We start from the raw sequence: 13,250 nt of genomic DNA on the forward strand, positions 1-13,250 counted from the left end.
TCTTTTTTCTCTCTCTCTCCCCCTCCATTCCCCCCTCTCTTCCCCTTCATGAGTTTGACAGCTTTCTTATGCTTGCCCCTCCCCCACCCTACCCCCAGTACATTTCTACTGCACGGAAAGAAATCCACAGGCTGCTGAGCAAAGGCAACACACCAGAGGAAAGAAAGAGAAGAGAGGGTGTAAATTAATTCCAAGAGTAGGGCAAATGCTACTGACTGTCTGGGAAGGTTCATTTGCAACCCTGTCCCTTTAATCTGCACCCCTGTCCTGCTCTTCTGGTTTGCATTCTGTTACTACGATAAACAGCATGGTTAAAGAGCAACTTGGGGAGGAAAGGGTTTATTTGACCTTACAGGTTGCAGTCAGCCATTGAGGGAAAATGAGGCAGGAATTTGAGGCAGGCACTAAAGTAGAGACCTGAGGATTGCTGCTTTCTGGATTTTTTTATATTGGCTTGCAGCTACTTTTCTTACACAGCCCAGGCCCACCTGCCAGGGATGACACCACACACAGTAGACCAGACCCTCCATCCAGTAGAAACTGAGAAAATGCCGCATAGATTTGCCGTGCCCACAGGCCAATCTGATGCAGGAAATTCAATGGCAATTTTCTCTTCTCAGGAATGTGTAGGTTGTGTCAAGTTGACACCAGCTGGAAAGATGAGCAAGTGAATTGAGTGAAAAAGGTATGAAGGGGTGACAGTGTGACATAAAGTCATTTTTACAGCAGCTGCATAGGCCGTGCTGTGCTACACAAGACACTCTGTAAACAAGCACACTGTGCCACTTAATTCCGGGGGAAACAGGCAAATAGACTAGTAAAAACTGCAGTTTGACATGTCGTAGTTGCCTAGGTAATAACAATCTTATATTTCCCACGGGTAAGTGGCTGATAGCTTTCTTTAGATGTTACTCATATGGCTCAGAGAGTAAAAATAACCCACTCTTCCCATAAAATGCACATGAAAGTGTATGATCTGGGATTTAATCTGAATAATGTCTTTTGTAGATACTATTATTAGATTTGTAGCAAGATGTAATTCTCTGGATCTCTAGGAAAAACAAATTCATGGGAACAAAAGCATATCATTTGCAAAAAACAAAAAAACAAAAACCAAAAAAAACAAACAAAAAAACCCAAATGTGTATCATAAAAAAAGACTACTGACGTAGGACTCCACCCATGCCTTGGTAAAAGTTTTTATTTTTTTTACTTTGGCAAGAGAAGCATACTGAAATGTGGTAATTAAAGTGGAAGTTTCCTGAGAGAAGGGCTGTCCTTCTGAGTGAGCCTCTAGCCTTCAGTAACAAACTTCTGAAACACTAAATGACAAATCTCAAAGAATTAAGGAGCCTCTGTCAGCCCTGGTAGAATATACCCACAGTCTCAGCCCCCTGGAGGTAGATGCAGGAGAGACTTGAGTGCAGGCCAGCTGGTGATTCAGAAGCAAGACCTTGTCTTGGAAAAGGAGGAGGAAGAGAAGGAATGAACGTTAAGAGAAAACCAGACAGCACGTTCTAAAGGACTCATGCGCTGAACGAGCTAAGGTCTGGACGTTTTCATTAACCCGTGTCCATCTCCTGCTGTCTGAGCTCTCACAGATACAAGCAGCTTTCCTTCATTTTACCTAGTGCCTGGCTGTTGGACTTACGACATTAATGAGTGCATGCCAAGGGGAGACACACATGTCTTAAGTCCACAGGGTTGGCAGGAAAGGCTAATGTTCTCTGGGCTGCTACGTACGATCCTAGAGTTGTTTTTTTTTTTTTTCTTAAAGATCACTTATAGAGAATGATAGTCAAAAGAAAATTTCAAAAATGAAATGTTGCCATTAGACAAAAAGAAATGAGAATGTACATAATCAGAAGCCAAGGTCACTCTGTTTGGAAACAGGAAAGTGTCTAATGGAAAGGCTGGGAGGACAAGCCATATTCATATTCATACACACACACACACACATGCACGCACACACTTGCACATACACATACACACATGCGTGCACACGCACACACACACACATACACACACACATGCATGCACACACTCACACACACACACACACACACACACACGTTAGACTCTTGTCCTCCCAGCCCTTCTCCCTAGATGCTTTCTGATTATGTATATACAACATTTATTACCGTCATCTAAGATTTTAAAGTCCTTTAAGATAGACACTAAGCCAGGTTCTTTTTTTTTTTTTTTTCTAATTTGTGATGTCCAAAAGTATATTTTTCTAGTCCCTAGGGAGAGCACGTGTTTGGCAGAAACTTGTAAAGAGGATTTGTGAGACGCTGTGTAAGAGAGAAACTGGGTTACATCACAAACTGTAACAGATAGACTGTGTGTAAGAAGTGATGTTTGTGTGAGATACTGAGCATGCAAGAGAGAGTGTGAGTTAGGTGTGAGCAAAAGTATACACAAGCTCCTGACTAATTCAAACAAAACCACTATTTAAAATAAGCCTGTGAATTCCCACCAATTTAAGTTGTTGCCTAGGCCTGAAGATATTTTAGGCACTAGCTTTTTCTTTTTTTAAAGACTTATTTATTTTATGTATTGGAGTGCACTGTTGCATGTACACCTGCATGTAGGAGAGGGCATTGGATCCCATTACAGACGGTTGTGAGTCACATGTGGTTGCAGGGGATTGAACTCAGGACCTTAGGAAGAGCAGACAGTGCTCTTAACCGCTGACCCATCTCTCCAGCCCCTGAAGACATTTTAAAAGAGGATTTCCAAAACGACTTACTCGTCTCTAGATCTATGTGTGAAATATGAAATAATTTCCATCTACAGTTTGATATACTATCTACACCAGAATCTTTTTCTCAGTGCACAGGTAAAAGGAAAGCACAAAAATTCGGTATTTTACTTTAATGCCCCTCAGTTTACCCTTAGATGGATGGGCTAGCAAGAAAAAGAAAAGGAAACTAGATTTCTCTCTTTTATCAATCGCTGAGCGTTTTTATTTCTAGAAATATACACTGTGGCAGATAGACCACGAAATGCTCCCAGGACTCTGACAAGCAACACACACTAGAAAGCAGAGAGAAATAGGCACAGTCACTCAGAGATGCTTAGGGAGAGGAGACAAAAGGAGAGAATCAAGTGCCAGAGAGCCTGCATTCCTTTCTCAGCACCAGCAGCCAACAGCACACCCAGGCCCAGTTGAGCGCCTGCTGCAGCCTGCATGGAGGCAGACTGTGTGTGTTTCGGTTGTCTTTCACACTCAGAGAACCTCTTCTACGTGCTCACACCTTCGAGTGCACAGCTCCCTCTCACACGGGGCTTCCCACTCTCAGGTGCCCTCTTCTTTACACCTATATCCTCACACAGGCTTTCAACACCTATGATCTCCCACACTATCCTGTCACAATACACTCTGGTATACACAGTCTTCCGCAATCTATTATGTACGGGTGAGAGTCTCTTCCAGGCACACAATTAGACACAGGCTTTCATAACACTCTGTCAGACACAATCTTGTGCATCTAATAGTCTCCAGTATAATCGCCTGTATGCACTTGGTTACAGTTTGTTACAATGTTTCTTACACACACTTTCTCACAACACATAATTTCCTCCTCCTCCTCCTCCTCTTCTCTCTCTCTCTCTCACACACACACACACGCACACTCTAAACACAACGTCTAAGTTGTGTGTGTGTACAGTTACTCACAGACACACAATCACACACAGGCTCTCGCATACATTAATAACCTGTCAGATACACTCTTCTTCATGCACCTGTGACCAGTTTATAATCTCCCTCATGCAGTCTGTTACAGTGTTCCTCGCCTCTGACGTACTCTCTCTCTTCACCACAGGATATCTGTCTGTTGTGTACAGATAGCTACAGATACACAGTTTCACAGAGATGTCATATACTTTAATAGCTGTCAGACATACAACCACTCTTAGGAACCTATGGCCTCATTCATAGTCTCAGGCACTTACTGAGAAAATGCTACACAACTCCTTGGTTCCGCCCTTCTCTGGCCCCGCCCCCTCAGAACCCTGCCCACTCCACCAGGTCCCGCCTCCATTGGACCGCGGTCCGCCATGGCCCCTCCCCTCCCCCATAGACCCCGCCCCCGGGGTTCCGCCCCCGAGCTGGGGGTGGGGCGAGCGGCTGACAGGAGGGGCGGGCGGCTCCAGCACTTCTGGCGCCCAGGCCGGTGAGCGCGCTTCTAGGATTCCCGTCTGCGTCCGGAGTCCCGGTGTGGCCAGCGGCAGCCGTGCGGGCGGCCGGAGTCGGCGGTGGGATGTGCTCCGCCAGGAAGCTGCTGCGGGGCGGCGCCGGCGGCGGGGAGCGCGACGAGGACGGGGCGGCGCCGGCAGGGCTGGCTGAGGAGCGGGAGCCCGGGGCAAGCCCGCGGCGCCGGCGGCCGCAGGACGAGGGCGAGCAGGTGAGCGCGGGCGCGCGGGCCGCGGGGTGGCGGCTGGGCACGCGGTGAGCGGTTGACGGGCGGGGCCGGGCGCCGTGGAAATGCCCTCCGGAGCCGCACCTCAGAACACCCGGCAACTTGTGCTACGTGGGCCGTGCGCTCGGGTTTTGAGCACTGCACGCGCCCTGGACGGTGTGGGCGGCCGGCCCGCACAGAGGATCGGGAAGCCTGAGTCGGTGCCTGGATGACACCGGGACTCTCCCAGAGCAAGTTTCACTACACCGCTCAGCAGAGCTGAACTTCATTTTAGAAGTGGAAAAAAAAAAAGAAAATTGCCTTCTGTGGGCACCAAAGGGAAGGAAGCTTTAGTAAGAGACGTGATAGAGAAACTGGGTACTTTTAAAGTTCTCTGAATTGGGTATCATTGAGAATACTAAGGGGAATTATAACATCAGATACCTGCAACATTAGACTAGCAGTTGAATGTAAAAATTGAGTTCTACGTGGGATGATTTTTTTTTTATAGGCAGTACAGTAATTAGCTACTCAAAAGTCCCCCAGGTAAGCAGACCTTTAGAAATCACATAAGTAAACCTAAAACTTCTGGAATAATCAGTTAATAATACCTGTAACTAACTTGTCCTCTAATATCACTAAGTACATTAATAACTAAATACATTTATAAAACATCTCAACACATTACTTAAGAAACAAAAATAATGTTAATGTGGCCTTGGGCTTGATCACCATGAGGACAGTAATTGTTCATCTGTGTGACAATATAGGAGCCAGTGACTGAAGCCAATAATTGGTAGCTAGGAGATCTTGCTGGTTCCCTTCCGGGTGGTGTTTTTACTGAACTGTACCATGCATGACTCAATAAAGTCTTGATTTCCTCTTACTCTTGCTCAACTGGAAAACACAGCCAGCAACTAAAACTCCCTTTCCAAAAGTAAATGTACACATGGTTGTAATGGGTCTGTGAAATCCTTCTCTTAAGCATCTCTGGACCTTACCAATACAATGACGTGAGCAGCGTCAGGAACTCTAGTCTTACTGAAATTGTTAATAGAACTAAGAAAAGGGGGCTGCAGAGATGGCTCAACAGTTAAGAGCACTGACTGCTCTTCCAGAGGTCCTGAGTTCAATTCCCAGCAACCACATGGTGGCTCACAACCATCTGTAATGGGATCTGATGCCCTCTTCTGGTGTGTCTGAAGACAGCTACAGTGTTTTCATATACATAAAAATAAAAAAATAAAATCTTTAAAAATCTATTTTAAAAAGGAACTAAGAAAAGGGATGAAACAAAAAATTATACTTTCTAGAGAATACCTGCTATCACACACCTGCTTCCTCCATTGTGCTATGAAATTTCATTTTCCTGTACTTCTTAGACATGCTGCTCGTGTCATATTTTTGCTACGTACTTTACCTGTATACTCTATGTCCTCACACTCATGGGAAAAACACACCTGATATCTTACCATATCAGCACCTGGGAACTTCTTATCAGGAACTCAGAACTGGTACAGCCCAACCCACTGATGCAGGAAGCAAACTTTTGTGATCCATCATATTTTGGCAACAGTATCACAAAGCCTATTTTCTAGGGTTTTTTTTTTTTTTTTACAATCTGCAAATGAAATTTAAAAATCTATGCAGTGCCGCATAGATAGAGCTATTTTTGTACATATAATATCTGAAGGAGAATTAGAGTTAATAACTATAAAACATTCCAAGGAGTCATTTTAATTTTTCATCATGGAGATATTCTCTTGTTCATCCTTTGGGTTGGTTTTAAGGATACCGGGACTCCCAATTATAGATGGAATAATTCCGGAAAATTACTTTCTAAGCTACTTAAAATTTGCACAGAATTTTTCCAAAAAGTCAATGATAGAAACTAAAATGGAGCCAAAACTAGTTAGGTTGGAATGAGGCAGTGGCCATTTCCCTGCTGTCTTTCTGTTTGGTGTGTTCAGTTGCTTTTCCAGAGCCTCAGCCTCCTAGACACTGAGAGGGAACTGAAGGCCACAGCCCTCTGAAATGCCTTCTTCTCTTGGGTGGGGCCACTGTGGTGTGTTCCAGAATCAGCTTTTTGTCAGTTCCTAATCGTACATGTTCTATCCTGTCTGTTTCTGTTTCCTTTTCTGATAAGAAGCAGGCTGGGTTCCTTCCCAGCCTACAGTTCCCCTCGTACATCTCTCCTAACTCTGCCTTTCTTCTGTGCGGAAGGCCCATTCCCTCAACCTGGAAGACTTGTATAAGCATCTATACAAAACTTCTCTTTGCCTTGTTGTTGCTAAAACACCTGATCAGAACGCACCCGCACCTTGACTTTATTTCCTCCTGTGATACTGAAACACTGCTGTAGATACAGGTGGTTTATTAATAACTAATACATCGCTAGCAAAATACTTCGCAGTTTGTACTTAGCTGATACTCCATTTGAAGAAAAGCTAAGCTCACATTTCAGCCTGAATCTTTTTCCAGGCAGGATGATTGACAAAAGAGGTCTTGTTAAAATCAAAAATCCTTAAAAAGGAAGCCTTGAGAAAAAGAAACTGTGTCGCATTAGAAGAACAAGACAAGCCTCTAAGAGAGATAAACAAGAGAGGGAGTACTGTGTGCTGCTATCCAGGGAACCAGGGGGTCTAGACTTAGACAGCTGTTCCATGTATTGATAATTCTGTTCAGGAGACGTGATCCAAGTATATGGTTAACAGTGACTGCCTGCCTGGTGGTTTTATGCAACATAAGTGCCCTGCTGGATAGCTGGAAGGCCAAACCTCTCTGGGTTTTATTCCATGTCTGTAATGTCAGTGGCATTTGCTTATATACACAACATAGATTACAATTCACGATAACCTGAGATGGCTGTATTTACAGAAAGCATGGGACAATCCCATGACCCCCAGATTGACTTTAGAATTGTTAATATTAATTTTAAGGTCTTTATGATTATATAAACAATATGTACTTCAGAAATTTAAAAATACATTTGAAGAAAATAAATACCTGTAAGGAATTATTCCAAGTAATACCTTGAAGCCAAACACTTTGAAGTTACTGTAGCTCCATGTTTTGGCTTTAGTACCCATGTGTACATCATATGCTTCAGCAAAGTCTCCTGTCTGATTTATTGCTTGGAGGGCCTGGTCTTTTCTGAAGGGAAAAGAGAAGGACTGGATCTGGGGTAGCAGGGAACGGAGTGGAAGGAACTAGGAAGAGAGGAGGGACAGGAAACTGCGGGATATAATACATGAAAGGAGAATAAATAAAGAAAACAAAAGTTAGCATTATTTCTTTATATTAGAAAAACCTCATGAAAGAATGACTTAGAGCTTCCTAACAGTCCATTAGCTGCCTTCCAACACTCTTTCATAAATAAAACCGTATAAAAATATGTGCTAGTAATCATCACACTGCTATGTTGAAACAGATTCCTAGAAGCGGAAAAAGTAGATCAGAGGGTCAAGCTCCTGGAAGTGACTTGAAGCATCCCAAAGAGTACATTCAACAAATGTCCCCGTTTTTTGTTTTTTGGGTTGTTTTGTTTTTGCTTTTTGAGACAATCTCACTGTGCAGCTCTGGCTGGCCTGGAACTCACTGTGTGAAACAGGTTACCCTAGAACTCACAGAGATACCCTGTTCCCTTTAAAATAAGATGCTTCATTTCTTCATTGCCTGTTGCAATGCCTAGAATTTTACAAAGAATAATACTGGCTTAGAAATGTAAGTAAATAAGAAGATGGACTTCCATGACAGGGTGTATCGATGTTTTTCAAAGGCGATTTATAAAATAATGGGGTAACCTGTGCATCCTTTTTGATCTATCATTAGAAATAGGGTTGGCTGTACAGATTCTAGATGCAGAGTCCGTGGGTTTGTACTTACAACTGAAGCTTTAGGTGAGTTCATTAACCCTCCTCTGTGGGGTTCAGTTTCTTCATTTGTATAATGAGAATGATAATTATGTCAGCTTCATAGGAGGGTGGATCGCATGAGTAAATAATGTATGAAAAGTATTCTTAGAGAGGTCCCCAGTGCATTAGCTAGAATGCAAGTGTTAGCTGCGGGAGCCAGTTGTCAAACCAGAACTGAGAAGAACTGTGACAAGTAGACGTAGACGTTAAGGTTTTTCACACCCACAGTTAACTGAGAGACCAGGCAGAGGGCCACCTGTGGCAGCACTCTCAGCTCTGCTGACAAAGATTTTGATGCAGCTAATTTTCAGTAAGGGTCTGACACTTGGCATCTCTTAACAGAATCTCAAGTGCTATGACCACAGACCACAGTTTGGCAAGGAAATAGAGGAAATATAAATGCACCAACCCATAACATTCTAGCCCATCGTGAGAGTGTCAGTAATAGATGTATGTATGGAAGTCATTTAACAGTTTCTCCCTGAAGTGTATATTTGGACTCGTGGTAAGGCAAGAGTTTATATGCAACATAAGCCAACAAGGTAAGGAGTATCAGAGCAGAGGAGAGCTCGGGGCTCTAAACTCCAAAGCCAGTCCTCTTATCTTACATACATCGTCGCCATCATGGTGACCAGTCTTTGATAGTGCTGCTGCTTTCCCTTAGATTATATAGCTTAAAAAGAGGTCTTTGTCTATACCCACATTGCTTCACATCCTTTAAAAGCAGCTTGCAAACAATATTGTGTCAATACTGAGTTTAGATGATCAGTAAGTAGTTCTCAGCTGAAGACAGTCTTGTGTTAGGATCTATGTGAGACTGTGTTAACTTTTGGTTGTTGCTACATGGGGTAGTTGATGCTACCAGGTATACAGGAATACCTCTAAACAGCCTGGAATGTAGAAAACAGTCCCTTTGAGATGATTAGTTATGACTGGCAACAATACTGGATTAAGAAAGAGAATAAACTAGGTTCTGTGGTACATACTTGTCGTGCTAGCCTGGGCTACACAGTGAGTTCAAGGTCAGTTTAGACTGTGTAGTGAGTGAGACTGTTTACAGAAGAATTCCTAGGAGATTAGTAAAATGTACGTCTGGCGTCTGGATAGTCTGCAAGGTCACAAAAGGTTAGAGACAGATCATAAAGCTCTCACCTAGATGAATTCATATTGTGATAACATTCTGAGGTGAGAAAAGCCCCTTACTGGATGTCTCTTTATCTGCTTCTGGCTGCCTGATGTAAACTGTTTTCTCCCCATGCCCTCTGCACCCTATGTCTGAATCAGTGAGCCAAAATGAACCCTTGGCGTTTAAGGTGTTTACAAAGACTTTGGTCAAAGTGATGGAAAGAAACCACAGCAAAGTATTATCTGCCTTAAAATGTCAGCCATGCCAAACGCTACCCAAAAATTCACAGGGAAGGAGGATTCAGTGCTGTAATTTCCCTGCTAGTCTGTGTCCCCCCCCAAAAAAAGAGGTGAGAATAGTTTGTTTCTTGTCTTGAAGTTTATATCCCACTTGATAATCCCAATTGAGCCCTATCTGTGTCTTTTCCAATGCATCTAACTTGCTTTTTCTCTCCTCCACATTCTTTTCTGCATTTCTCCTATTGGGCTCTTCTCCCATGGCACTTCTGTTCCTTTCCACTCACCTCTACCACACTCTTTTTTCCATGTCTTCTTTGTTGACATTATTAGGAAACAGCATAGGAGTTACAGTGTGATCATTCTAAGTTTGAAGCCTGGCATTACTGCTTGACCCACCTGAACCTGATGACCAGTTTCCTCATTTGTAATAGGTATACTGTTGTCCACTGCTTAAGTGAGATATACTTTACACAAAATGCCTAGCACACAGTAGGCCTTCAATAAGTATTAACTCTCTATCTCTACTTCATGCTCTCTTCTTCACCTTTCCCTCTGGTTCAAATTTATTCGCCTCAACTAGTCACATTACAGAACTTCATTTTAGTAAATATTATTCTCTAAGATAAATTGTTTTTTAATTCTCTAAGAAAAAAACCTTACCAACTTAAATTTGTTTTGTTGGTTTGTTGTTGTTGTTGTTGTTGTTTAAGACAAGGTTTCTCTGTAGGAACCTTGGCTGTCCTGGAACTCACTTTGTAGACCAGGCTGGCCTCAAACTCATATATCCACCTGCCTCTGCTTCCTGAATGCTGAGACTAAAGGCCTGCACCACAACCATCCTGCTTTTGGTTGTTTTGCTTTGCTTTCCTTTTTAATGAAGATCTTAAGTTGACCCCCCCCACCCCCACCCCACACACACACTTTGTCACTAATTTTTGACAGAAGCAAAAATAATCCCATATGTCTTTTTCTCAAGATCCTACTTAGGAGAAATGATAAAGCAAGATGAAGGGCCAACTAAAGACACCATGACTGTCAGGCTGGCTCGGGGAGCATAAGTAGAAACCTTGTCTTTGTTTGTGCTGCCTTGCACCTTAGTCTCCTGTCTTTAGTTTTGTCTGCTCTGGGCTCACAGGCCTTCAATAGCAACCATTTATATGCAAAAGCCCATTAGTTATGGGTGTGCTGGAAGGGAATTGATAAGACATTTGAAAATTAGTCTAATTTGAACACAAACTAAATTTTCAATGAACTTGATAGAAAATATATTTTCTACTCTATAATTTAATTTTTTCTTGTATCTAACGGGCTTTCCTCTTTTCATTTAATATCATTGGCATCTGTGCTTAGTCTTGGCACAGGAAGAGGAAATGACCTGCCTTGTTTGTGCCTGTTTTTCATACAGCAACAACTGCAGCTTATCAGAATTCTGATCAAAAGGAAAACAGCACAAGTATTTTGAACTTAGGAAAAATGAAGAACAAAATCATTAATATCTACTATTGAAACATTCCTAAGAAAATTACATTTTTGTTATCTTTCCTTTGATATATTTTTCTGTAATACCAGAAGGAATTTCAGGAATTCCCTGTAGGGAACAATAGGAAATATTTTTTTCATTCTTCCAATTAGTAAAAATTATTTTTAATCCTTTTGTTCATATTTTTCCCTATATATGTGCAGAATGTCTACAGAGGTAGAGAATTTAAACCTGAGGTCTTGAATATTCCCAATTTCCTCAATCTGATTCAGAATTTCTCATCCCATAGTTTTCAGAGGTAATTGTTAATATACCAGAAAGTATTCTCACACTACTACAAAGTGAGACTTGAGAAGGAAAGTCACACTGTGGGAAAACTGTTTGACTTTGACTAGTTGCTTCCATCACCAGTTCATACAAAGTCTTTTGGTGAGAAACCTGATCTGACTCCCTATGAGTAGATGCTGTTACTGTCCAGACTGTAAGACACACTAGTGCATCACAAGAAGGATGCGGGAAATGTGCCTGTCTCTCACTGAACATCTCTCACTCAACACCTCAAGTCCTCCAAAACAGTTTACAGTCCCAACTCAAGGACATCAAGTACACAGGAAACCGTGCGTTCATTTACCCTTAGGCAGAGCTTACACGGTGTATTATAAAATGAGTACATTTTATATTTAGTTCTATCCCCTTTAGTTATTGTATTGATTAGTTATATTACAGTGCATTTTACAATGTAATGAATATGACATTACAATTGTGATATTCCTGGATGTTTCTCAGTCTTGTAGAGTCAAAGTCTTTAGGCACTCTATATTTGATTACTGTTGTTAAAACTTTGGTTGCTATCCTAAAAGTGGGCTTGTCCCACTTGTATCATACTGAACGTTTAATGTTTAGAAAATTATTGCAATGATTGCATTATAGAAAGTTTTCTGCTTTGTTCGTTGTTTTTGTGTTTGCTTCTATTTGTTTCCTTGATAGCTTTTTATCTATTAAATAAAAAACTTAGAGTGATTCACCTACTATTTTCCAGGTCCTGGTCTTGGCTGGCATACAAATAAACAAAAATATGTTCAAATTTCTCCTCCAGTTTATCTGGTACTGTGCATGGGATGAGGGGAGACCATGCATGAAGGAACTAGTCAATCAGTGGATTATAGGTGCCGTGAGAAAATAAAAGCACACAAGGTAGCTAGTGGTGGCTGTGGGAGGGATTGCTGTCTAGAATGGGTGAGCACACACAGAAGGGTCCACTGAGGTGATGGTTGGTCCTACTCAGCTGTGCTTTGCTTTGACTTGTCGGGAGAGTAGAGCCAAGTATGAGGTTGCCGATTAGTAACTGTGCCAACACAATGCCCCGGTCCAGGTTCTCACCATCCGTTTGCTTCTCTGTCTTAAATTACTATTTTACTCACTTATTTCTACTGTAGCAAGTTCAAGACCTTCTGGAAAGATCAAAGGATAAGTAAATCATGAATTTTTTTAATTATTATGATCATCGATATGTATATCAGGAATACATATGATAGTGAAGGTAAGACAACAACTTTGTGGAGTCATTTCTACACATCCAGTTTTGTGTGGGTTCTGAGATTATGCATATATTGCTGGTTTGTGTGGCAAACACCTTTACTTACTACATTTTGAGTCATCTTTCTGGCCCCTGGACTTGTTTTAGTCAGTTTCTCTCCCTTCTCTCTTTCTACCTACCTTCTTTCCTTCCTTTTCTTTCTTACTTTATTTCTCGAGGTGTTGGAGAATTGCTCAGTGAATTGTTAAGAGCATTTGCCACTGAATTTGGTTTGGTTTGGTCGCACCAGCACACTGCATGGGTGGCTCATGACTACCTGTAGTTCCAGGTATCCAATACCCTTCTGTGGCCTCAGTGGGTACCTGCAACCACGTGGTGTACATACATTTAGGTGTAAGTAGGTACACATAAAATAATAAATCTACTCTAAATATATTTCTTGAGTTACAATCATACCTCATAATGCATTTGTTAAAAATTTGTTCTGTTTTTAATGCCTGGTTATAACTTTGGCAGTAAAAGATTTAGAGGTCTGATTCCTTGTTGAG

At 41.9% G+C, this 13,250-nt stretch overlaps 1 protein-coding gene across 1 annotated transcript in view; it reads left to right on the top strand.

Annotated features, from left to right (window-relative positions):
• Positions 1-4,129: 4,129 nt before the first annotated feature.
• Fam241a (family with sequence similarity 241 member A) overlaps positions 4,130-13,250 on the top strand; it is a 26,639-nt gene continuing 17,518 nt past the window's right edge. The window contains exon 1 of the mRNA XM_028760429.1: positions 4,130-4,412. Coding sequence (XP_028616262.1) covers positions 4,269-4,412 — 144 coding nt within the window. The 5' untranslated portion in view covers positions 4,130-4,268. The remainder of the gene's footprint in view (positions 4,413-13,250) is intronic.

This window comes from Grammomys surdaster, unplaced genomic scaffold (genome assembly GCF_004785775.1).
Source record: "Grammomys surdaster isolate TR1022 unplaced genomic scaffold, NIH_TR_1.0 126531, whole genome shotgun sequence".
Classification (NCBI taxonomy): domain Eukaryota; kingdom Metazoa; phylum Chordata; class Mammalia; order Rodentia; family Muridae; genus Grammomys; species Grammomys surdaster.